The sequence below is a fragment of the Scyliorhinus canicula genome, chromosome 4 (genome assembly GCF_902713615.1).
Source record: "Scyliorhinus canicula chromosome 4, sScyCan1.1, whole genome shotgun sequence".
Taxonomy (NCBI): domain Eukaryota; kingdom Metazoa; phylum Chordata; class Chondrichthyes; order Carcharhiniformes; family Scyliorhinidae; genus Scyliorhinus; species Scyliorhinus canicula.
Genome location: NC_052149.1, coordinates 89,118,668 through 89,145,704, shown reverse-complemented (window position 1 = coordinate 89,145,704; position 27,037 = coordinate 89,118,668). Strand labels below are relative to the sequence as shown.

General features: G+C 48.3%; 1 protein-coding gene across 8 annotated transcripts in view; it reads left to right on the top strand.

Moving 5' to 3' along the window:
* The window catches only part of zgc:110366 (uncharacterized protein LOC550476 homolog), a 196,692-nt gene that overhangs the window by 152,712 nt on the left and 16,943 nt on the right, over positions 1–27,037 (top strand). Inside the window, exons 5-8 of one of the 8 annotated variants that reach the window (XR_005460360.1) lie at positions 7,324–7,506; positions 18,055–18,133; positions 19,209–19,268; positions 20,823–20,901. Coding sequence is in view for 3 of the 8 variants with exons in the window: in XM_038794744.1 (XP_038650672.1) it covers positions 7,324–7,506; positions 19,209–19,268; positions 20,823–20,918 (339 nt within the window). In the remaining 5 variants the exon portion in view is untranslated. Of the gene's footprint in view, positions 1–7,323; positions 7,507–18,054; positions 19,269–20,822; positions 20,920–27,037 lie in introns of those variants that run through there. The other 7 variants (XR_005460356.1, XR_005460357.1, XR_005460359.1 and 4 more) reach the window with 7 other exon arrangements.

The window sequence follows — 27,037 nt, the reverse complement described above, 5'->3', positions numbered from 1 at the left end:
CCCTTGATTGAAGTGCTCAGATGACCCTTGACAAATCAGACGCTTTACGCCACAGGCACGGCATTTTTTTTTTTATTTTAGAGTACCCAATTATTTTTTTTCTAATTAAGGGGCAATTTAGTGTGGCCAGTCCACCTACCCTGCACATATTTAAGTTGTGGGGGTGAAACCCACGCAAACACGGGGAGAATGTGCAAACTCCACACGGTGACCTGGGACCAGGATCGAACCTGGGACCTCAGCATCGTAGGCAGCAGAGGCACGCCGTTTTTCACGCGAACATAACTTTTCAAAGTGCCTAAAGAGTGCGCACCGCTAAGGCTGGTAGGAATCACATCGATTTTCTCGCCGAAAATGTCACTTTGCCATTCTTTGGGGAAATTCCGCCATTGATTTCAATCACCCCACCATCGGAAGCCATGTTTTCATCTCCTAGGCCCTAAATTCTTCAGTTCTATCTGTAAACTTCATTTCCTTTCTCTGGTGCTTTAAGGTGCCCTTTATAACCTGTCTGTTTGCTCAAGCTTTTTTGTCACCTATCCTAATATTTCCTTAAGCAACTTGGTGTCAGAATTTGTGTGGTAACTTCGTTTTTATGGTCCTTTCTGACAATTTCTTACATTAGACAATGTTAATTTGGTTGTGCCCCAAATTGTCAGTTAGAGTGAGTCACTGAGAGGAAAAGGAAAGGGAGGGGTGCTTCACACTGAATGTTGCCAAAGGATACCTGCAGATATTATCTGCTTTTTACAGATTAAACATTCAAAGGTTTCAATTCACACAATACTTGTTGATGAAGCAATCTACTTTCAAAAAAATTACTTTAGATAACCACGAAAAGCATTAAAATAATAACATTCAGCATTCAGAGAGCACGTTTTGAGTTGGAGACACTGCTATTCTAGCCTCCACAACAGCAGTTGCAAACGGGTGAATTTAACGGATCAAAAATACTGGGGAGAAATTTGTTTACAAAACACCAAGTCGAGCAGTGCTACGCAGACTACTCCAGGGGCATCAACCAAAGTCTGTCTATAAGTGGCACTATGCAAACACATTTCTCCCACAGTATTTTCTTCTGCATCAAATCAAGACCAATCTGACTGTATAGTAACAAAAACGACTTTGTATATACTGTTTGCTAATTTACCACATGAAAATGATGCAAATAAACCTCCAGTCAATCTGCCAAAAAGTGGAGACAGATTGATGTTGTGGGTATAGATGAAGGGTCTATACCCAAAGTATTATCTTGTCTTTTCTCTTTTCAGATACGGACAAATAACCACTTATTTCCTACATTTCCATCCCAATTTTAGGTTTCTTTGTTTCAGAAATAGGGACCGTTTTTTGAGTCTGTTATTTGTTAATGTAGTCACTTCTATTCACAGCTTCAGTTGATGTTTCTTTTGAAGGGATGTGAAGTTTCCAAGAATTGGTGTGTCTTCATTTGATCCACTGTTATGGCTACTCTTGCTTTGAGTCGTACACAAAGCCTGCAGTTCTTCGCAATCAGGATTTTAGATTACTTTGTTCATTGGTGGAGCCTGCTGAACCAGGCTAACTGTTTCACCAAGTACATTGCTGTAGCGTATCTTCTGTGTTGGGGAGACAAATGTATGAAAAACGACAGACAAAAAGAGCTACTGGTCTATCCAGCCGGTTCCATATAATTGTGGGGTGGAATTCTTTGATAATGGGGCAATGTCCCCATGCCCATGGGAAAATGGGCACAAACCACTCTGGACTTACCTGGAGAAAGTCCAGAGCAAGTCTCCGTTTTGCAGGGCCCTGGAGTAGTCCACGCAGCTCCGGCTGCCGATATGGAGCCCTGCATTTCCAGCCGGAGGTCCGCAGTTAGCGACCTGCAGCGACGGTCAAGTGCAACATGGCAGACCCACACAGCAGACTGGCCTCGACAATATAGGCCTCCCCAAGATTGCGTGCGCCTGCCAATCAGTGGCCCCCGATCGCGAGCCTGGGCCGCCTTGAAGGCCCCCCCCCCCCCCCAGTGGCGGATCCCCCCACCACCACCAGGGCGGCTGCGGACTCAGTCCACAGCCGCCGCTCCGAGTGCCTGCCGAGTGGAGCCGTGAGTGAACCACGCTGGCGGGAAACTCGGCCAATTGCCAGTGGAGAATCGCCACAGGGGCCTCTTTCAATGGCCCCCGACTGGCGTCACGTTGACCGCGCGCCAGTGGAGGTGATTCTCCGGTCCCATGCTCCGCATCCGCGCCGAGCGCGATTTTGGCGTGGAGACTCGGAGAATCCCGCCCGTGATGTATTGTGCACCACAATACATAAACGCCCCATCCAATTTGGAAACTTTGTAATCCCATGGGTGGTTTTCAATGTCTTTCCTGGAGGAATGTAGTTTGAAAGGGAACAACTCTAAAGATGGTGAGAAGGGAGGAAATCTATGTCTAACTACAACAAGTATTTTTCCGATTCCTAAAGCTTCACTTCTGATATTGCACTGAAGTCCCAGTCATAATAGTGGGAAGGGTACTATCCTGGATATGCCTGCTTTGTGAACTCTTTTCCTGCGAGTAATTGTTTTTCTGCATATACTACTTGCTTCTGTTTCTTGCCTTCCCTTGGCCTTTCAGATCTTGATTTGTAATAAGTAAAAACTGAATGTTGACCAGATTATTGTAGTCAGGGTGGACAGAGTGTTCTGTAGATGGGAAACAGGATGTCTCTCTCTGGCCAAGCATTCCACTTCTGTGAGGTGGCAAAAAATTGTTACATTTCCTACAGCATGTGGCATTTAGCTGCTCTAGTCACAAATACATTTTACTGGTTAATAGCAGAGCAGTGTCTGACTCGGGCACGTACCACAGTTGCAAGCAGTTAAAAATGTACCATTTTGAGTACGGGAAACCAAAATGAGTAATCACTATTCTAACCGTTTGTAATGGTTTCCTTCCATTTAAGTAAATAAATGAAAGCTATACAAACGAACAGAAACTTTGTTTTCTTAGTCTGGCTTTAACTGCAGAAGATAATGTGAAAGCATCTACCACCAGTTCCCTTCTTGCACAGTGCTTGTTTTGGTAGAAAAGCTCCTGTTTTAAAATTTTCTAAGATACTTTCTAACATGACAATTGAAGTGGTTGCCCTTTATGTGCATTCAGAGTTCTGATACTTTACTGTATATGCTGAATTTTAAAATATGCTTCTAAACTAGCAGATCTGTATTCCTCACCAAGACATTGCCTTGAGGTTGCAGGTGGTGGGAACGTATGGATGTTGGGAATGTTATTGTCATAACCCCCAGGAGACCCATGGGGACACCTCAATTGATCTCCCCATGGACTTGTGGAATACAAGCTCCCTCACTAGTGGGTAGAAGCCCGTCCAGCCGGGGCTTATAAATCCGCCAACGGTAGCATGGTGGTTAGCATAAATGCTTCACAGCTCCAGGGTCCCAGGTTCGATTCCCGGCTGGGTCACTGTCTGTGTGGAGTCTGCACGTCCTCCCCGTGTGTGCGTGGGTTTCCTCCGGGTGCTCCGGTTTCCTCCCACAGTCCAAAGATGTGCGGGTTAGGTGGATTGGCCATGCTAAATTGCCCGTAGTGTCCTAAAAAGTAAGGTTAAGGGGGGGGTTGTTGGGTTACGGGTATAGGGTGGATTTGTGGGTTTGAGTAGGGTGATCATTGCTCGGCACAACATTGAGGGCCGAAGGGCCTGTTCTGTGCTGTACTGTTCTATGTTCTATGAAATATTCCAGCACGAACTGGGACCAGCGTCATCAGTAATCCAGATTGGGACCTTTGAACTGTAAACTGCGTTGCAGCCTTTACTTTGTGTTGGTTTATTAAATGTTGTTTAATTCCTCCTCGGGCCTCCTGAGTTTTTATAGTTATGATGGAGAAATATGATGGACTCTAGAAGGAATTGTTCGTCTGTCTGGGTCAGCCTACACCTCTCTTTGCTCCCTCTTCACCTGTTTCTGAAACTGAATTTGGATTATAACAATGTTAGTGTTCCAAAAAGTAACTCACCAGTTTCCTCTTTTGTGCTGAGAGTTTGCATTCGTCAGAGGGCCAAGTAGGTGCTGGGTGTAAAAAGGATGCGGGTATAGAATAGATAGAAGTGGAGTGCATGGTCAACATGGAAAGGTGGAAGGGATAGGATAGAAAGTGAAGACATGTGATGAAAGGGAGAGGATGGGGAGAGAGCAAGTGACAGCAAGGGATGGATTGGGGTTGAGTGTAGTGGGAGAATATGCAGTGAGGAACTGAGGGAAAAAGGAGGGGTGATATGACCCTCTGGGAAGTAGGGGAGTTTACACCATCCAATTCCCATTAACTCATAACGAGTATGAACTCCCCCAGTAATTGGGGCAGAACTTTCCTCTTAACAGGGAAGGCACCCTGAAAACCCCGGCCTGGATGCAGGTCGGGGAGGGTGACCCTTCAGGCCTTGGGAGTTTAGTAGTGTATCGTAATAAATCTCTTTCTTTGTATCCGACCGTGCATCTTACTAGTGTTTTACGCCCATCAGATTCTACAAGGGGAAATACAAGGGAATCAAGAGTGGGTGGAAAGTAGGGGGAGGATGTGCCTGAAGGGGTGGCAATGTGGGCTAATGAGGGAGGAAAGTGAACAAATGGGCAAGTGAAAACCAAGAAAATAGTGCATGATAGAAGTGTGACACTGGTTCACAAGAGTACGAGAGCATTACAGGTGAGTGGAGTGTGGGCAAAGATGGAGATGGGGAGATGATGAGGCCTGCAAATTACATGTTGCTTGCACCTACACTCATACCTACCACCAGAAAATGTGTCCTGCACCCCCAGCAGCTCCTTCCCGCACAATGCCTCCCAGCTGATATAATTTATGAAAAGGAAAGCATAGTGATGAAAGCAGATAAGAGAAAGGAAAAGTAGAGCAGGAGAAGAGAGAGAGGGCTCGATTCAACTAAATGGGAACTAAATTCAACTAAAAGTCCCATTGCAAGCGGGTTTAGCCACGTGTTTCCCAGCGCTCACAGTGCCGAGAAACACATGGATATTCAACCCGACTCGCATTGTATAAGGGGCCTCAGCGGGCAACATCTGGCCAAGGCCGCACATAGCTCCGTTTTGTTCACTGGGGAGCTCCGCTTGCAAGAGCTCCTGCAAGCGGAGCTCCCCAGTGTAGTGAGAGATCGGGACGCTATTTCCCAATCTCCAAAGCCCCCGAAGCAATCCCCGATCCCCACCTCAGCCTGATTATGCTATGGGAGGGTCCCCAGACCCTCCAAGACCCACACATGACACCCCCGCCCAATTGAGCACACGGATTAAATGGCACCCTGCCAGCTGGCAATGCCACCAGGGCACCTTGGCAGCACCTAGGTGGCCAGGTTGGCACCAGCAGCACACCAAAGGGTATGTACCTGGGAGTCTCCGATCTCCTAGGAGACCCCCACGAGTACCGTTCATTCTGGACCCCGTTTGTAGGGACCTTTTTTTTTCAAAAAAATATACTTTATTCATAAAATTTATAATAAACTTTACAGAACATTTCAAATTGTCTTGACTGTACATTCCCATCTAAGTTACATTCATTTGTCTTTCTTCAATTCAATTGGGATAACATTACACACGTATCCTACTTTAAGTTACAGTTCTTTCTTAAATATTTACATTGCTCTGTTTCTTTCATACATTGTGGTATTGAAGACCCGGACCGAGGGGTTTTACACTGTTACCCACCCCTCGGTGTACATTTGCTGGTAAGACCTTACACAGTGGTCTTTCACCATTGCGCCTTGGCGGCAGCTGCCCCAAGCTTGAGTGCGTCCCTCAGCACGTAGTCCTGGACCTTGGAATGTGCCAGTCTGCAACACTCGGCCGAGGACAATTCTTTGCACTGGAAGATCAGCAAGTTTCCAAAGAGCGTCTTTCACCGAGTTGATGACCTTCCAACAGCAGTTGATGTTTGTCTCGGTGTGTGTCCCTGGAAACAGTCCATAGAGCACAGAGTCCTGTGTTACAGAGCTGCTCGGGATGAACCTTGACAAATACCACTCCATCTCTCTCCAGACCTTCTTTGCAAAGGCACATTCCACAAGGAGGTGTGTGACTGTCTCATTTCCCCCACAGCCACTCTGAGGGCAGCGTGCAACGGTGCTGAACCTTTGGGTGTGCATGAAAAATCTGACAGGGAGGGCCCTTCGCACCACCAGCCAAGCTAATTCTTGGTGCTTGTATGAAAGTTCTGGTGATGAGGCATTCTGCCAGATGACTCTGACAGTCTGCTCAGGGATAAGAACAGATTTTTTTTTTTGTAGGGACCTATGCTGAATGGCGCTCACCCAAGGTCTCCGAGGAGAAGGGGATGAATCCCAAAGCCTCCGGTACTTCGGGAATGTGCACATTAGAGTGAGACTAGCTGTCTCGCTCTAATATGCAGATTTGCCAAAAATTGTTCCTGCCCTGAACGGGCGGGGTTAATATGGCGACGTCTTGCGAGATAGCGTTGGATCTCACAAGGGGTTGCGAGCCAGGTAGATCCCAGGAGCGGGGTCTCCTGGCTTTTATCGGCCATGCTGCACACGCAGTGAGTTGCTTTTCAGGCACAGCATGGCCGTTGGATAGTGCCCAGAGAAGCAGAAGTGTTAGGTAAGCAGAGAAGCAACCTGAGAACAACACAGACAAGCATGAGACTGGATACCCTGACTTACTGTGATCATGAGGGAGCCACTTTGAATATTTAGATAAATATTAAATTGTTGTAGTTTGTAAACCTTATGACTTTTTGGTTGATACTTTAGTTGATTTAGTCCTAACCAAAACCTAACCAAAGAATAGTGAAGCGTAGCACAGTGGCTAAACAGGTCCTTCCACTAACATGATGTTGCATTCAAATTCAGGTTGCTGATGGTTTGCATCGTAAGTTATTCATCTCAGTTGAGCAGCAGTAAGATGCTCCTGCAGAGAGAGACTAGGAGTTTCCTGCGTTCACACTTGAATATATCCTATCAGTCAGTTACAGGAAAACTATTCTGAGATTGAAAGATTAACAACTAAGTTAACATTTCTTCCCTGCACATAGTGTGTGGCAAGGGGGCACCTCATGAAGTGCAACAAAGAAACAAACTTGAATAAAATGCTCTATAAACAATTTTTACAATACCAGCCTTTTATTGGATTTTGAGGTTATTTCAATGTACTGTACTTAAATTGGAGCCTGTACATCGAACACACAAATTTAAATTTAATACAGAATTCTGCAAAAGCTGAGGGTTGAAATTGTAGACCTAAACTCTGGCTGTGTGATAATGCATCATGCTGTACATTATCATTCTGTACAATTGTTGTATCTTACACAGGTTGAATATCATCCTTTCCAGAGGCCCCAGGAACTTGTGGACTACTGCAGAAGCCATGGAATAGTCTTTGAAGGGTACTGTCCTCTAGCTAAAGGACATGCTTTGTCACATCCTGACATTATCAAAATGGCAGAGAAATATAACTGCTCACCCTCTCAAATCTGTATACGTTGGAGCATACAGGTAAGTCCACTTTGATATACTTTGTCATGGCCTAGCATCATTTCATTTTTTTGTCATGCTGATGGAACCATATCTCAAGTTTAATCACAACCCAATACTCATTAGTTGCTTTGACTAAAAGAATACTAATTAGAATTAGAACAGTACAGCACAGAACAGGCCCTTTGGCCCTCGATGTTGTGCCGAGCACTGATCACCCTACTCAAGCCCACGTATCCACCCTATACCAGTAACCCAACAACCCCCATTAACCTTATTTTTTTTTAGGACACTAAGGGCAATTTAGCCTGGCCAATCCACCTAACCCACACATCTTTGGACCGTGGGAGGAAACCGGAGCACCCGGAGGAAACCCACGCACACACGGGGAGGACGTGCAGACTCCGCACAGACAGTGACCCAGCCGGGAATCGAACCTGGGACCCTGGAGCTGTGAAGCATTTATGCTTACCACCATGCTACCGTGCTGCCCCAGTGATACTATAAATGCTTTAAAGTGTTTAAGTGTATTTAATGTTAACAAAAGTTAGAATTTTCTTCAAAATAAGTAATTATTTAAAGACTACCCAGTCCTGCTACAAGGTTGGAAGTATCCACTGCCAGCAGTTAGGAACAATCCTGCTAAAGCTGACTTCATATCTCAGACATGAGCTGGCTGGCTTACTGCTTCTCAGATTCAAAATGCTGGAGTTGGGAGAGTGCTTGTGGTAATGTTTAGAAACAATGGAGACTGGATGGTACAGTGGATTAGCAACTTGTATTTACAGAGCACCTTTAACGTAATAAAACATCCCAAGGCGCTTCAGAGGAGTGCTATAACGCCAGTTTGACACTGCCATATGAAATATTAGAGCTGATGACCAAACATTTGGTCAAAGAGGTAGGTTTCAAGAAGCACCTTAAAGGAAGAAATAGAGATGTAGGAGTTTAGAGAGGAAATTCTAGTGCCAAGGGTCAAGGCAGCTGACGACACGGCTACTAATGGTGGAGCAGTTAAATTTGGAGATGCCTGAGTGGCCAGAATTAGATGAGCGCATGTATCTCAGAGGGTTGTGGGGCTGGAGGAGATTACAGAGATAAGGGATGGTGCGACCATGAAGGAATTTGAAATCAAGGATGAGAATTCTGAACAGAGGGTACGATTCTCTGGAAAATTTCTAAGTGTGGTAACGAAAAGGAATTGCTGCAAGCTCCCCGGTGAGGCCAGCAATGCAATGTTTAGCACACTGGGCTAAATCGCTGACTTTTAAAGCAGACCAAGGCAGGCCAGCAGCATGGTTCAATTCCCGTACCAGCCTCCCCGAACAGGCGCCGGAATGTGGTGACTAGGGGCTTTTCACAGTAACTTCATTGAAGCCTACTTTTCATTTCATTAATTGGTCCACTTAATGAGGCCCCGTGAGGCTCCTAGATGTGTTCGTGGCCAGGAGGGATGTCCTGTTCCCCCGAGAGCCCCGGATGGCGAGCCACAGCGTAGCCAGTGCCGGCTGGGATGAAGTGGCAGCAGCCGTCAGCTCAGGAAGCGTGACCAAGTCTGGACTCCAGTGCCACAAGAAGATTGATGACCTACCGCCACATGCTTGATTTGACGCTCCCCCCTGCAAAACCTTCCTACCCCCACGCAACAATCTGCCAACCCTCCCTGCACCCCCATCCCTTCACTCCCCCCCTTCACCTCCCCCCAACCCTTACTTCACTCCCCTCAGCCCCCACCACTGTGAACCACATGTGTGGCTAACAATGCCCCCTCTTGTCTCCGTAGGAGAAGCTATCCCACAATCGCCGGGAGAAGGCCCTGACTGGCAGAGGGGTGCCGAACATAAGAATCCACACGACCTTCGAAGAATGGGCCCTGGAGGGTGGCCGAGGACAGAGCAGTCACCAATGTGGAGACACACACCTCGATGAGCAACGATTAGTGGTCAGGCTTCTGGGTCACATTCTGGTGAGCACCAGACAGTCACTGATGCACATCAGGTGGAGGCAGGAAGCCCCCAGGCGAGACAGCAGTCGGCTGGATCCCAGATCCCAGCTGGGTCCCAGCCAGATGCTGAACCTCTATACCAGGCTATCCCAAAACCTATGAGGACGTTAGAGTACGGCCGACACTCCAGCAGTTCCATAGTGACTGGAGGAGTCTCAGAGGTTACAGGCACAGGCGATGATGCCAGCAATGTGTGACACCGAGACCAACAATGCTAGGGTGGCGACAACAGTGGAGAGCCTAGTGCACGACATCAGCAGCATTAGTGGAGGTGTCCATGGTGTGGCACAGTCGCTGACGGCAATTGCTAAGGGCCTCGGCAGAATGTCCGACTCACTGGAGGACGTGACCCAGTACCTGGCTGACCTTGATGGGATTCTGAAGACATGTCCCTGTCTCAGATTGGAATGGCCGAGGCGCTGCAGAGCTTATCCCAGTCGCTTGTAGACATTGCCGAGGCACGGCAGAGCATGGCCCAATCACTGAGGAGCATTGCCGAGGTGCAGACATTGGGGAGCTTCCAGGGCTGGCAGAGCCAGATGTCGCAGGGGTGCCCAGAGCTCAATCCAGCTGCTCTTCCATCCCAAGATGAACCCCAGGGCCCAATGGGCACTGACCTGGAGGAGGGAGCTCAGGGTGGCAACACAGACCCATACTATGGACTCCCAAGTTCTGTCCCTCTGATGAAGTCGCGCCTCGCAGTCAGCACCCAGAACAGTGCGGCACAGGTGTGCAAGAGCCACCATCAAGTGCACCGGGGCCCTCTAGCCCCAGTGGACGCCCACCAGAGGCATTGAAGGCCACAGGACATGGTAAGCAGCTGCCCGCCTCCACCTCTGATGGGGATACACTTAGACGTAGCGGCAGAGCAAGGAAGGCTAAGCATGTTGTGGATTACTGAGAGGGCACTGGGAAACGTGGGGGAGGTAGGGGGTAAGGAGAGGAGTGTGTGTGGAGGTGGGGAGGAGACATTTGGGGGGGAGGAAAGATAGTGGGGCAGCACCATCAGGAGAGTGAGTCAGTGGTGTACACTTGTAGGAGAAAATTAAAATACCCTCATCCTGGGGACTTCCGGTTGCGGTGATGCGGAGCTAAGCCACACGTTCGGTAGCTCCCGCTATTTTCGGCCTTTTGGGCCCTTTTAAGGGCCCGTAGCGGTACTGGTTTGACTTTTCCCCGTGTGGGAACACTTCCTCTAAGATTCTCCACCGGTGGATGGCCTGGAGCGGTAAAAAAATCGACTTTGGAGCAGAGAAAGGTGCGAGGCAGGAAAGGCAAGATGGCGGTGGGCGGGGAAGCAGCAGCGTGGTAGCAGTGGGCGCGAGAGCAGCAGGACCTGCTTCAGCGCTCCTTCAGGGAGCTGAAGGCAGAGATCCTGGAACCGCTTAAGGCCTCCCTGGACAAGCTCATGGTGACCCAGACGGCTCAAGGTGCGGAGATCCAAGAACTTCGGCAAAAGGCCTCGAAGACGGAGGACGAACTCCTGGGCCTGGCAGTGAAGGTGGAGTCGCATGAAGTGGTCAGCGGGGATGGAGGAGATGGAGAACCGGGCCCATCGGAAGAACCTGTGGATTCTGGGCCTCCCAGAGGGGCTGGAAGGTTCAGATTTGGGGGCCTCTGTGTCTGTGATGCTGAACTCGCTAATGGGCGTGGGGTTGTTCCAGGGACCCTTGGAGCTGGAGGGGGCCCATCGGGTGCTGCTGAGGAAACCCAAGCCAAACGAGCCGCCTCGGGCGGTGCTGGTCCGTTTCCACTGCTTTGTCGACCGTGAGTGTGTGCTGAGATGGTCGAAGAAGGAGAGGAGTAATAAGTGGGAGAATGCGGAGATCAGGATCTACCAGGACTGGAGTGCGGAGGTGGCAAAGAGAAGGGCTGGTTTTAATCGGACGAAGGCAGTGCTCCACAAGAAGGGGGTCACGTTTGGCCTGTTACAGCCGGCACGCCTCTGGGTCACTTATAAGGACCGTCAGCCATACTTTGACTCTCCGGAGGAGGCCTGGGCTTTCATCCAGGCAGAGAAGCTGGACTTGAACTGGGGGCTGGGGAACGGTGTACACAGCCCGGAGGCTTTATCCTCCTTTTACTTTTTGCTTTTATCGGTTTTATTTGATGATGTCTTTTTGCTGTTCTGCTTTTTTGCTTTTTGGTACTGTTATCTGTTTACTTGGGCGTTTTGTCACGTCTGTTTTTTTCACTGGTTGAGAGTTCGGGAGTGGCTCACGGTCCAGTTGGGTCATGTGCCCGTCTTTTCCCGCGTGTTGGGTTGGGGACGGAGCTCGGGATGGAAGCGCAGGCGTCTCTCCCGCGCTGGAGGAGCAGTGGGCGGGGCCGGCACTGGGGGGAGGGAGGGCGCAGTGGTTGTGTTAAACTGGGGAGGGTCATTGGGGTGGCGGGAGCAGCCGGGGTCAGCAGGAGTCGGCTGACTTACGGAAGTACAATGGAAGGGGTTACGCAGCTAGCGGGGGCCCTAGCTTTGGGGGGGGAGGCTCGGGGGAGGGGGAAATAGGAATGGCCGAGAAGGAGCTGGAGCATGTAGAGGGGGTCGGGATGGGGGTCTGTCGCCGTGGGGAACGGGCTGAGCAGGGGGCACGGGCACGTGGCGGACTGAGGAAGGGTAATGGCTAGTTGACGGGGGAGGGGGGCAGGTAGCCCCCTGATCCGACTGATAACCTGGAATGTGAGGGGACTGAATGGGCCGGTCAAACGGGCCCGCGTGTTTACACACCTGAAGGGGCTGAAGGCGGACGTGGCCATGCTTCAGGAGGCGCACGTGAAGGTCTAACCTGATCTGCCACCTTCAGGTTAGACTGGGGAAGGGATGGGTAGGCCAAGTGTTTCATTCAGGGCTGGATGCAAAGAACCGGGGGGTGGCGATCCTGGTGGGGAAGAGGGTGTCGTTTGAGGTGTCAAAAGTGGTGGCAGACAGCAGCGGGAGGTACGTGATGGTAAGCGGCAAGCTGCAGGGGGAGCGAGTGGTGCTGATCAATGTATACGCCCCGAGTTGGGATGATGCAGGTTTCATGGGGCGCATGTTGGGCCGGATTCCAGATTTGGAGGCGGGGGGCCTGACAATGGGGGGGGATTTCAACACGGTGCTGAGGGAGCGGCGTAGTCTCCAGGCTCAGTTCGACTTGTTGACCACCAGAAAGGCTGAAGCTCAGTGGAGGAAAGCACAGGGAGCAGTGTATGAATATGGGGAGAAGGCGAGCAGGATGCTGGCGCACCAGCTCCGCAAGCGGGAAGCGGCTAGGGAGATTGGTGGAGTGAAGGGTAGGGGAGGAAATGTGGTGCGAAGGGGGGCAGACATTAATGGGGTCTTCAGGGACTTTTATGAGGAATTGTATCGGTCCGAACCCCCAGTGGAGGAGGGGGATGGGGCGTCTTCTGGACCGTCTGAGATTCCCGAGGGTGGAGGAGGGACAGGTGGAGGGACTGGGGGTGCCGGTTGAGCTGGAGGAGCTGGCCAAAGGGATAGGGAGCATGCAGCCGGGGAAGGCGCCAGGGCCGGATGGGTTCCCGGTCGAATTTTATAAGATATATGCAGACTTGTTGGGCCCCCTGTTGGTTAGGACCTTCAACAAGGCAAGGGAAGGGGGGGCTTTGCCTCCGACGATGTCTCGGGCGCTGATTTTCTTGAACCTTAAGCGAGACAAGGATCCCCTGCAGTGTGAGTCATACAGGCCGATCTCACTCTTAAATGTAGACGCCAAGCTGTTGGCGAAGATTTTAGCCACGAGGATAGAGGACTGTGTGCCGCAGGTTATCCACGAGGATCAAACGGGGTTCGTGAAGGGGAGGCAGCTGAACACTAACATACGGAGGCTCTTGAATGTTATAATGATGCTGGCGGTAGAAGGGGAGGCAGAGATAGCGGTGGCGTTGTACGCGGAGAAGGCCTTCGATAGGGTTGAGTGGGGGTACTTGTGGGAAGTGCTGGAAAGGTTCGGGTTTGGGGAGGAGTTTGTCAGGTGGCTGAGGCTGTTATATGAGGCCCCGATGGCGAGTGTGGCCACGAATAGGAGGAGGTCGGAGTATTTTCTGTTATACCGAGGGACGAGGCAGGAGTGTCCCCCCTGCTTTTTGCGCTGGCAATTGAACCCCTGGCCATGGCGCTGAGGGAGTCGAGGAACTGGAGGGGGCTGGTGCGGGGTGGGGAGGAACACCGAGTGTCGCTTTATGCAGATGACTTATTGTTATATGTGGCGGACCCGGTGGGGGGAATGCCGGAGGTGATGAGGATTCTCAGGGATTTTGGGGATTTCTTAGGGTACAAGCTCAAACTGGGGAAGAACGAGCTGTTCGTTGTACACCCGGGGGACCAGATGGAGGGGATTGGTAGGCTCCCACTAAAAAGGGCGGAGAGGAGCTTCAGGTACTTGGGGGTCCAGGTGGCCAGGTGCTGGGGGGGCCTTGCATAAGCTTAACCTCACAAGGCTGGTGGAGCAAATGGAGGAGGAGTTCAAGAGATGGGACATGTTGCCGCTGTCTCTGGCGGGTAGGGTGCAATCAGTCACGATGACGGTGCTCCCGAGATTTCTGTTCCTGTTCCAGTGCCTCCCCATCCTTATCCCGAAGGCCTTTTTCAGGCGGGTTAACAGGAGCATTACGGGGTTTGTGTGGGTGCACGGGACCCCAAGGGTGAGAAGGGTGTTCTTGGAGCAGGGCAGGGATAGGGGGGGCTGGCGCTGCCCAACCTCTGTGGGTATTATTGGGCTGCCAACGCAGCGATGGTGCCTAAGTGGGTAATGGACGGGCAACGGGCAGCATGGAAGAGGATGGAGGTGGCACTTTGTCCTTTGTGGGCACGAGCCTGGAGATGCTGGTAACAGCGCCGCTGCCGCTCCTTCCAAAGAGGTAAACCACGAGCACGGTGGTGGCGGCTACCCTCAAGACTTGGGGGCAGTGGAGGCGGCACCGCGGAGAGGTGGGGGCCTCGATGGGGTCCCCGATACGGGGAACCACCGGTTTGTCCCGGGGAGAATTGATGGCGGATTCCTGAGTTGGCAGGTGTTAGGAGGTTGAGGGACCTGTTTGTAGAAGGGAAGTTTGCGAGCCTGGGTGAGCTGGAAGGGAAGTTCGGGCTCCCCCGGGGAACACCTTTAGGTACATGCAAGTAAGGGCGTTTGTCAGGCAGCAGGTGGCGGAGTTCCCTCTGCTGTTGCCGCGTTGGGTTCAGGACAGAGTGCTCTCGGGGGTGTGGGTTGGAGAGGGGAGGATCTCGGCAACGTACCAAGTGATGCAGGAGGTAGATGAGGCCTCGGTGGAGGAGTTGAAGGGTAAATGGGAGGAGGAGCTGGGTGAGGAGATTGAGGAGGGGACGTGGGCGGACGCCCTAGAAAGGGTGAACTCCTCCTCTTCTTGTGCGAGGTTTAGCCTCATATAGTTTCAGGTGCTGCATAGGGCTCATATGACCGGGACAAGGATGAGCCGGTTTTTTGTGAGCGAGGACAGGTGTATTAGGTGCTCAGAGAGCCCAGCAAACCATACCCATATGTTCTGGGTATGCCCAGCGCTGGGGGAATTTTGGAAGGGTGTAGCAAGGACGGTATCGAGGGTGGTAGGATCCAGGGTCAATCCAGGCTGGAGACTCGCAATATTTGGGGTTGCAAAGGAGCTGGGAGTGCAGGAGGTGAAAGAGGCCGGTGTTCTGGCCTTTGCGTCCCTAGTAGCCCAGCGAAGGATTCTTCTTCAGTGGAAGGATGCGAGGCCCCCAAGCGTGGAGGCCTGGGTCAACGATATGGCGGGGTTAATCAAATTGGAGAGGGTGAAATTTGCCCTAAGGGATCGGTGCAGGGGTTCGTCAGGAGGTGGCAACCATTCCTAGATTTCCTGGCAGAACGGTAGAACGAAAGGCCAACAGCGGCAGCAACCCCGGGGAGGGGGGCGTCTCTTTGCTTTGGGCTGAAGGGACATGTATATATGTTCTTTGCTAATGACGGGCCTTAATTTATTTCTTCATTTTTGTATACATTGGGGGGGGGGGGGGGGTTCTTTCTGTTCTTAGTATTTTCTGTTATTGATATTTTGTGAAAATTTGAATAAAAATTTTTTTTTTTATAAATACCCTCATCCCAACCAGTATGACACCTCTGGCCCTTTGTTCCGCGATGCGGGAGGACCACCAGTCCCATGCCCTATCCCCCCCAGACATGGGGTCCTGCCCACCGAACCCTAGCCGCGGGTAAATCCCGGGGCTGGGGCCCACCCCCTGGGTGTTCGTAGGTTGGCTGCTGTGTCTGTGGTGCTGCCTCCTGCAGTGTTCAAGCACAGTCTCCATGCATCAAGGTGTGATTGGAATGCCAGGCAATGAGCCCCACAGGCTCCATGGCCCACCCACCCACTGGGATCCACATGGGGTGTCTGAAATACTCACTTAACCACGATTGCCAATTCCATAGTCGCAATAGCCTTCAGCTGCATGGCCAGAGACCTCCATGGTCAGTGGGAGTTATGGCTGGTTGGTGGGGCAGACAGGCAGGGTCTGAGGTTGCCCCTGGAACGAGAACACAGTCCAGGGGTTGGCATGGAGGACACGCACATGATTGAGCGAAGATGACCATTCACCTCCTCGGGCACCCGCAGCAGCCCATCCTCCAGTTTCACATTTTTCAAAGTACTAATCAGCGCCAGCGTGACCACTTGCTGGGGAGGCCGCTGGATCACGGTGGGCCGTTGGATATGGGGTGGCTCCCGTTAATTGTGTGGAAATAGGGATTAAGTGGTGATTATTGGTTTCTCGCCACACTACGGCAGGATCCTGATTTTGCCAATGGGAACGGGCCGGTTGCATCGCAAACGGTTTGGCACCTGGTACGGTTTTGGTTTGTGGCCTCTCCCCCTATTCACCGTCCTCATCGCGCTCTCGCTTGAGCTCTACTAGGCCACTGATTCACACCCTGAGGTGTTGCTCAACCAGGAGCCAGTGCAGGTCAGCAAGCACAGGTGTGATAGGGAAACACGCCTTAGCGTAAGTAAGGATACAAACGACAGAGGTTCAGATAACCACAAGCTTCTGAAAGTTAGAGCGTGGGAGCCCAGCCAGGGATTAGTCAAGTCTAGAGGTAACAAGGTAGTAATGAGATATTCAGACAGATGACAAAAAAGCTTGGTCAAAGAGATAGTCTTTACAGGGCATATTAAAGTAGGAAAGAGAGACAGAGATGTTTCAGGAGAGAATTCCAGATCTTCCCGTTGGTGACAGAAAGCACAGCCACAAATAGTGGGGCGATTAAAATTGGGGAAGCTCAAAAGCTAAAATTAGGGGCGTTTGGATATCTCAGAGGTTTATGTTGTCAGCTGTGCAACCTGGATTCAGACCCATATGACGTTAGTCTCATATGCTGGTTTTTAATGACCCAATTTGAAATTAGTGTAGGCTGCCTCACCTCAGTTTACACTGGGTAAGAGCCAAAAGCACAAATCTGTCCATAAATTAGCATTAAGTTGGCACTCTCACTTAGAAGGACTGGCATTCAAATGGTAAATGTCACATTTGTGTATTAGAAAATGTTTGGGATTGGGGCAGGTTAAACAGAGATTTTAGCTGGATTCAACTGTGCTGTATAGAGATAGTGTAACTAACCCTGGATTTTCCAATTTAAAATCTTCAATCCCACTGCACTAACATCAGTTACCTTGGTGTGTATAAGAACAGGTTTTGTTTTAAATCCTTCAACCAGAAAGTTGTAAAGAAAATCTTCATAACTAATGGGGTAAGTGTTTTACATTGGAAGGACTTCTAGTTTCCACTTTCTGGTAATGTTCTTTAATTCACAGTCACTTAATAATAAAGACGAGTGTTACTGATGTTATTCGTCCTCTGAATCTGTCATTTTTTTAAATAACAAATGACACATTCTTGTGTGTGTAGTGATATTCTCTAGCAACAGAGCTGACATTCAGTGGTCGGTAGAAAGATGTTGACCGGTGCAAAATCTATTGTGTGTCCATTGACCTATACAGGAAATTACATGTTATCCGACAGTGAACGTTCCCAGTATTTGGCGTAGGCATCCTGCAAATTTGAGATACTTTCAGCACATAGTTTTTTAGTATTTAGGAATCGGGGAGAAAGTCAAACACTCTACTTGGTAAAGTTACTCAGAAAGGAAAATTATCTCCAGAAGTTTTGGTTGTTCATTTTTGTAATGTAATGTCATCAAGTATATACAGCAAAAAATATACTTCCTGTGTGTGTACAATTTGTCAGGAAACATGAATAAATCTCAAATTACACTGTCAAATCCAGATCTTTATTTGAAGATGAAAGGCTAAACTTCGGATACTGTTACTTAATGGTAAATGACTGGATTGGACTCATGCTACAGCATTTCCACTATCTGTTTCATATTTTCCAACAATCCCGCTGTATATAACTATTAAATATAATGCACCAACTCTGCAGTATATAACTATCATATATAATGTACCAACTCTGCAGTATATAACTATCATATATAATGTACTAACCTTTCTGTATAAAACTATTGTACATAATACACTCACCCTGCCTTATGTAACCATGTATATAACATATTAATCTTGGTTTTTTTGTTCTTTCCTAGGATGGAGGCAAAGCCAGTATTTGTTGCCCATCCCTAATTGCCCTTAACTACTGAGTGACTTGCTGGGCCATTTCTAAGCGTAATTAAGAATCAGTTACATTGCTGTGGGTGAAATGAAATTAAAAAATGAAAATCGCTTATTATCACAAGTAGGCTTCAAATGAAGTTTCTGTGAAAAGCCCCTAGTAGCCAAATTCTGGCGCCTGTTCAGGGAGGCTGTTACGGGAATTGAACCGTGCTGCTGGCCTGCCTTAGTCTGCTTTAAAGGCCAGCTATTTAGCCCAGTGTGCTAAACCAGCCCCTCACCCCCTTTAGGGAAGAAATATACTGCTCTTATCTGGTCTGGCCTACATGTGACTCCAGACCCGTACCGGCCCTTCATTTGAAGCCTACTTGTGACAATAAGCGATTTTCATTTCATTTTTTCATTTCATAAAGGGTAAACCAGTTTTTTTTACAATCATTGATGATAGTTTCATGTCACCTTTACTGCGTCTCGCCCAGTATAGCTATTAAATATAATCTACTAACCCTGCGTATGTGACTAATGCATATAATGTTCTAACCCTGTTTTATAAAACTATTGTATAATATATATTAATGCTGCTGTGTGAACTAATGTTTATAATGTAATAACACTGCTTTGTGTAAATAATGTACTAACCTTGCTGTATGTAACCACTCTATATAATGCCCTAACCCTGCGTTTGCAGTGTAATGACTCTGAAAGTTAAATGGAAAGAGCATCCTGCACAAAAATATTGAGAATTTGTATTTTTAAATAACTTTACAACCAGGCATTTATGTACAACATTGTATCAGTATCCACTCTCATAGAATCTACGGCACGGAGACAAGCCCTTCAGCCCAAACTGCTCCATGCCAATCAAAACCCCATTTGTCTGCATTTGACCCATATCCCTCCAAACCTTTCCTATCCATGTATCTGTCCAAATGCCTTTTAAATGTTGTCACTGTCTGCCTGAACCACTATCAATAGGCCTTTTCCCTTTTACTATCTGGAAAAAAGACTGTTCTTTAAATTATACCAAAATAAGGAGACTGAGAAGCAAAATGATTTCTCCCATAACTTCACTCAGGATAAAATGTTGAGCCAATCTACAGTGATTAACTGTCTTTTTTTTTAAACTAAGAATGGAGTTGTCACCATTCCAAAGTCTACAAAGAAAGAAAGGATTTGGGAAAACTGTCAGGTAAGGTGTTTTTTAAGAATTTAAAATAATATATATCATCACTACATTATTGTCTTTTATTGTTCCTTCTGCACCAATCCCCACACTAAAGTCTAACTTTCCTCAATCCTTGTAGAAAAAGTGCCTCATTACCTGTCAGTGTCCTGTGCTGAACCCTTGGTATGAATGAAAACAATGGCAAAGTGTAATTACTCAGTGACTTAGCATTAGTATCAGTGAGCTGCAGAATCACTGGGTACAGTACTAATGAATCATAAAAGTGCTGACAAAGAGTATTATAGCAATAAGTTACATAATCACTGGGAAGGAGCATTACTTTTGATGATTATTCGCCACTGGCACAGTGTTCATGTCACTGTTAGAATTATTGGCAGAAAGCTTTAGAACTGTGTCATAGAAACATTGACACAGTTTTAGTGAAGGAAGAAGCCAGACAATTATGGTTACAAGTTACAGCACTGACAAATCTGAATCATTGACATGGGAAATTACTACACATTAGTGCATTAGTCACTGAATCATGGCCCAGTATGTTAGTGCCCGGTGAGTAATAGCATTTATTTATGGGGATAGTCTCGGACCTGTGGAGGAGGGATGGGGAACTCTGCTCCAGTTGGCTCTGGAATCTGGTTGAATTATACTTTTTAAGACTATTAACGCTTACATTTTTATCAAGTATGGGGATCAAGGGATATAAATCAAAAATGGGTAAATGGAGTTTATGTGCAGATCATCTATGATCTAATTGAATGGTAGAACAGATTCAAGGGTCTAAAAAGCTTTTTTTTTGTTCCTACCTCTTCTCGGGTAAAAAGTATTAGTACCAGCAAACAACAGATTTACTGCCACACAATTTTAGTGTGACTGAGTAACAGAATCATAGGCACAGAAAGTTAGTGCAATAGAGTAACAGAATTACTGGCGCAAAGTGTTAGCAACAGCAAATCACAATCACTGGCACAAAGTATTCGTATCAAAATTGCTATCACTGGCATTAGGATTCAGTACCAGAAAAGCTATGTTACTGCACAGCCAAAGGACATTTTTCAGTTTATCTATTTGCGTCTCACTGATAACTTCATATTTCCTCATTACACTGAGAAACACGTGACTTGCTGTTCGCATCTGTGCTTGACTCAGTCACGAGTAGGCATGGGCAAGCAGGCTAGGATGAGCCAGCAATTCTCTGTGAGGAACTGATGTTGGTAACTTTGCCATCTGATAGCTGGCTCACGGATCAGGGGCTTGTGTTGGGAATGGCAGACTCAAACTCACATCCTTCCCCTGAGTGTGGTCGACCTTCAACAGACTGCACTACTGCATCATCCGAATTGTATCAGAAAGTTTGTCAGTTGAATGTGACTAAATGATTTGAGCCAATGTTTAAAATAAACCAAATCAGTACATTCGCTATTTACCTTATGTGAAAATTGTTGAACTGAATTAATGATCACTGTTTCTAATAAAATAACCTTTTGTTTCTGCTTAGTTTTTTCTCCACTAAGTTGCTAATTTTAGGTCTACTAATTTCACTACGCCATATACAATTCTTAGGTATTTCATTTTTCTCTTACGGAAGATGATGTTACAGTTCTAAATGGAATGCATGATGGCCTGCATGTATCCTGGGATCCTACAAATATCGAATGATGTATGTCACCATTTTACCTACATTAAGTTTCTTTATCAATTAGTATAGTCTATTCATTCTTGAAATGTGTGTTAAACTTTTTATGATTTACGTTTACAACAATTGATCTTGTGAAAATGCATTTAGTAACTTTCTGCAAATATTTCTGCAGGAAGTAACACCGCAGAAACATCGAATGCAAATATTGGGACCAGTTATCATAAATGAGGACTTTTGATTTCTTGTGGTACTGTGCCATATTTAAATAAGTCCCAGCCGGTGATGGAGAGAGTGAATGTTTCAGTGGTGAATAGGGCGCTGATCAAACAGTCTGCTTGGTTCTGGATGGTGGTGAGCTTCTTGAGTGTTGTTGGAGCTGTACTCCTCCAGCCAAACGGAGAGTATTCCATCACACTCCTGACTTGTGCCTTGTAGATAGATGGTGGACAGGCTTTGGAGAGTCAGAAGAATCCCAAAGCTCTGACCAGCCCTTGTAGCTATAGTATTTATATCTCATCCAGTTAATTTTCTGATCAATGGTAACTCACTGATGTTGAAAGTGAGGGATTCAGCGACGGTAGTGCCATTGAATATCAACGGGAGATAGTTGGATTTTCTCTTGTTCGAGACGGTCATTGCCAAGCACTGGTAGCATAGTGGTTTGGGGCAGCATGGTAGCATAATGGTGAGCAGTGTGGCTTCACAGCGCCAGTGTACCAGGTTCGATTCCCTGCTGGGTCACTGTCTGTGCGGAGTCTGCACATTCTCCCCATGTCTGCGTGGGTTTCCTCCGGGTGCTCCGGTTTCATCCCACAGTCCAAAGACGTGCAGGTTAGGTGGATTGGCCATGATAAATTGCTCTTAGTGTCCAAAAAGGTTAGATGGGGTTATTGGGTTAAGGGGATAGGGTTGAAGTGAGGGCTTAAGTGGGTCAGTGCAGACTCGATGGGCTGAATGGCCTCCTTCTGCACTGTATGTTCTATGGTGTGGTCAAAATGTTACTTGACTCTTATTGGCCCAAGCCTGAAAGTTGTCCAGGCCTTGCAGCATGCAGACACAGACTGTTTCACTATCCAAGGTGTTGCAAATGATACTGAACACTGTGCAATCAAAAGTGAACATTCCAATTCTAACCTTAAGTTGGAGGGAAGGTCATTGATGAAGCTGTTGAACCTGGTTGACACGAGGTTATCACCCTGAGGAACACCGGCAGTGATATCCTGGGCTGAAAACAATCATCTTTCATTGTGCTAGGCAAGACTCCATTCAGTGGAAGGTTTTCTCTGATTCCCATTGACTTCAGTTTTGCTAGGGCTCCTTGATGCCGCACTCTGTTCAATGCTGCTTTGATGTCAAGGGCAGTCACTCGCACTTCACCTCTGAAATTCAGCATTTATATCCTTGTTGGACCACGGCTGTAACGGCTGGAATCCAAACTGAGAATCAGCGAGCAGGTTAATGCTAAAAAGTGCCACTTGATAACACTGTCAATGATATGTTCCATCATTATTATTATTATTATTATTTTGTTGATGATTGGGAGAAGACTAATGGGCCAGCCATTGTCCAGAGTAGATTTGTCCAATTTTCATGGAGAGTATATACCTGGGGAACTATCCATAATATTATAGGGTAGATCCCAGTGCTGTAGTTGGACTGGAACAGCTTGGATAGAGCGCAGCTAGTTATGGAACACAAATGGTCAGTACCACAGCTAGGCTGTTGTTAGGGCCCGTACCCTGTGTAGTATCTGTTGCCTGTTGTTTCTTGATATAACATGGAGTGAATTGAATTAACTGAAAACTTGCATCTGCAATGCTGGGGACCTTGGACGGAAGCAGAGATGTGTCATGATCTTACTGAATGGCGGAGCAGGCTCAAGGTGCTGACTGGCCTACTCCTACTCTAATTCATATGCTCATATGTCATTTGCTTGGCAGTTCTAGCTAAAGATGGTCGTAAATGCATCAGCTTTGTCATTAGAACTGGAATCATTGAGATTGGGGATGTTTTGTGAGGCTGAGAGGGAGGGCGGGAGGTGGTAATAAACAAGAGGTTTCCTTGCCCATATCTGATCTGATATCAAGCACTTCATGGGGTCCAGAGTAAATATTGAAAGCTCATAGAGCCACTCCCTCCTGACTGTATACTACCCTGCTTCCACCTCTAATGGGTCTGTCCTGCCAGTGAAGGTGATGAATGAATTTGGGGCCTTGGCTGTAAGGTATGATCTGGTGGGTCTGGCTGTTGCTTGAGTTCTCTGTGAGGAAGCTTTCCCAGTTTTGACACAAGCCCCCAGATGCTAGTAAGACTCGGCAAGGTGTGGCTACATCACTTCCAGTGCCCTGGTTGATGCCAGGTGGTCCTTTCGGTTTTATTCTTATTTGGCTTTCCTGTCGTAGTTTGGAACAACAGGGTGGCTTGCTCAGCCATTTCAGAGGGAAGTTGGGTCAACCACATTTCTGTCACATGTAGGCTAAACCAGGTAAAGACTGCAGATTTCATTCGCTAAGAACATTAGTAAACCTGATGGGTTTTTACACCAATCTGCTTGTTTCATAATCATCATTTCTGAAACTAGCTTTTTCAGTCAACATTTATTAATTAATTAAAATTCCCCACAGAAGCCGTGGTGGGCTTTAAACTCATGTCTGCAGAACATTCATCTAAGACCAGGATTTTCCCGGATATCGATAAAGGCAATGTCAGGCGGGAAAAGCGGCATTGAAGCTGCAGATGGCAATGGTGGTTTTCTCCGCCTTATCATCCGGGACTTAGAAAACAAAACTTTTCTGAAGGCCGAACCACAACACAAATTAAGAGGGAATTATTCAAAAAGCTGCTGTGTGAAGATACATTCCCTAAACCCCCGGAGCTAGACTGAGCCACCGTATCCGAAACTTGGTGACCCACAGTCCAGTTCCATCACTACAAAGACGATTCTCCCGCAATTGGTGGGGCGGCCCGTACCGGCGGCAAGAGCAGCGTAAACCACTCCGGTGTCGGGCCGCCCGGAAGTTGCGGAATCCTCCGCACATCCAGGGGCTAGGCTGGCGCTGGAGTGGTTGACGCCACGCCAACCGGCGTCGAAGGGCCGCCGGCGGCCGATGCGAGTTGGCGCATGCGCAGGACTGCCAGCGTGTTCTGGCGTAGGCGCAGAACTGCCGGTGTGTTCCTGGGCATGCGCAGGGGGTTTCTTCTCTGCGCCGGCCATGTTAGAGGCCACCATGGGGGCCAGATCCTCCGATGCCCCCCCCCCCCCCCCCCCCCCCCCCCGGAGGACCCCGCTAGACGGCCAACAAGCCAGGTCCCGCCGGGATGGACCACGTCCATTTCGCCCGGCGGGACTGTCCGAAAACGGGCAGCCACTCAGCCCATTGGGGCCGCTGCCAACGACCCTCGACCGGCGTGGCGCGATCCCCACCCCCGCCCGAAAACCATGCCGAAGAATTCGACAGCCGGCGTCGGAGCGGCAGGGCGGGATTCACGCCACCCCCCGGTGATTCTCCGCCCCGGCAGGGGGGTCGGAGAATCCCATCCCAAGGAGTTTGTTTTTCGGTGAGCAAAGGAGCAGTACGATGTTACTTACCAGGCGACTGAATCAGGATCCACCGAGACCTGAGTGCAGACTTGGCAAGGATGTGTGCAGCATTCAACAACATCAAGTCCATGCTGTGGAAGAAAGGAATTAACTTCGGGCTGATGCACCCTCCCTGTCTCTCTCACATTTCATGGAGAAGATCACTTTTTTGATGCACCGGATGAGGCAGACTCTTTCCTTCAGCAGTGCATATGTAATTCTTGATGGGCTAAGTTTGTGGTTTTGTTTTTGGGGATCATGTGTTTGAATAACTGCATTGGCCTTTTAATATGTCCAAAATGAAGGCATGTTTAATTACCGTAGAACTCTTACTACCCAGTTAGAACAAGCAACTTTCCAATGGCTTATTATATATAACATAGTTCAAATGTTGGGACTAGGCCCCATTAACAAGGTTAGTCAACGGTGCCATATAATACAGAATACCTGCTGCTCATCTTGTTTAGAATGGCGAGCTTAGGATTTGATTCATGGTTTTGTTTTTATTTATTTTTTAAAACTTTTTATTGAGGCCTGTTTTTTTTTTTAGTTAAAGGTTAATTATAGAATTCTAGAATCCCTACAGTGCAAAAGGAGGCCATCCAGCCCATCAGATCTGCACCAATCCTCCGAAAGAGCACCCAACCGAGGCCCACTCCCCTGTCCTATCCCCGTAACCCCAACTAACCTGCACATCCTTGGACACTAAGGGGCAATTTAGCATGGCCAATCCACCTAACCTGCACACCTTTGGACTGGGAGGAAACTGGAGCACCCGGAGGAAACCCACGCAGACACGGGGAGAATGTGTGTGTAAACTCCGCACAGACAGTTTCCCAAGGCCGGTATTGGACCCGTGTCCCTGGTACTGTGAGGAAGCAGTGCTAACCACTTTGCCACCGTGCCAGCATCTTGTTTGGTTTTTGTTCCAGTGGTTTGGGAGTGTGATGATTGTTCTGGGATGGAGTGGGGTTAGGAGTTTCCTCCCTTGACAGTAATCAAAGACTTTTTTGTATTTGGCCATTTTCATTATGTAATTGATCCTTTTGCTTTTGCTTTCTTTTCCATTTAATTTTACTGACTCTTTTATAAAGTCTTCCTATCAGTAGGCCCCAATCGCTGGCCAGTCCACCCTGGAGAACCCCCCCCCCCCCCCCCCCCCCCCCCCCCCAACGAGGCCGCCCCCACAGCATGAACAGCGAGGTCCCGCTGGGTAGGACCACACGAGAACAACGTCAGCCGAACTCAGCAGGCACTCAGCCCATCGCGCGGAGTGAATCACCGAAGGGGGAGGGGGGGGGGGGGGGTGCGTTGTGCGGCCCCTGACTGGTGCCACGCCGTGCCGGCGCCGTTGGTGCCGATTCTCCAGTTGCCGGAGAATCCCGCCCCATGTCTCCCTAATATAATATCTGATTACCCAACTGGCTTTGTAAAGGAACGCCAGTTATCCTCAAATATACATCGTCTTCTTGACATTATATCTTCCCCAACTGCCTCGACTGTCCCTGAAATTGTTATCTTTCTGGATGCAGAGAAGGCTTTTGACCAGTTGGAGTGAGATCCTCTGTTTGCAATTTTTGGTTAAATTTGTGTTTCGCCCAAAATTTACTTCATGAGTTTACCTTCTTTATACCTCCCATACCGTGAGTGTGCACGCTAACTCCACACTCAGGGTACTTCCCCATATCCGTCAAGGGTTACCTCTGGCCCCACTGCTCTTTGCCCTGGCGATAGAACCCCTGTCAATAGCCTTAAGGTCACCCACACTTTTCTAGATTTGGAGAAGATTAAATGTGCCACAAGAGGATCCACTGAGAATTTGTTTTGGAGATGGGAACCATTTGTCTCTTTCTTTAAAGAGTTAATGACTGTTGACTGTTAATCCTACTGTTTTTTTGTATAGTTTTTGTTTGATTGTCCATTTATTGAGGGGGAGTTGTGGTACTGGATTGTTCTTTGTTTTGTCAATGACAAGAATTTACAAGCAGAAGAAAATAAAACCTCAAGTGATGAGTCCCACACTGTATCACTAGCAAGGCAGCCTCTGATTCACCAGCAACTTAGAAACTTAAAGATCTGGCTGCCATTTTTAAAGGCTGCCCCAGCACACAACAAGCATATCAGATCACCCTGGCACCCACCCCCCCCCCCCCCTCCCATTGGCACTACCCTGGCACTGCCCAGGCACATCCCAGGTAGTGCCGGGGGTGCCTGGGTATTACCCGGGCAGTACCAGGGAATAAGCCTCTCCCCCCTGAGCCCTGCATTCACCTGAGCTCCCCTAGAAGCTCTGCTTGTTCGGTGCACAGCTTAGGAGACCTCTCAGGCTTCACAACATTCTTCCATCGCACTGCCCTGGATGGTTCTTTGACGGCAAGGGCAGAATGTTTTTGGCATATGGGCTTGATAATGACATGTATTCAAAAGAGGTTCCCAACATTGATCATCTGGTAGCATGCCCGTCATGTACATGCATCATGAGTTCACACCGAAGTAAAACGCGACCTTGTAGTTCTCGCGATATCTTCCATTCGCATTGTGTGGGTTTGGCGACGAGAG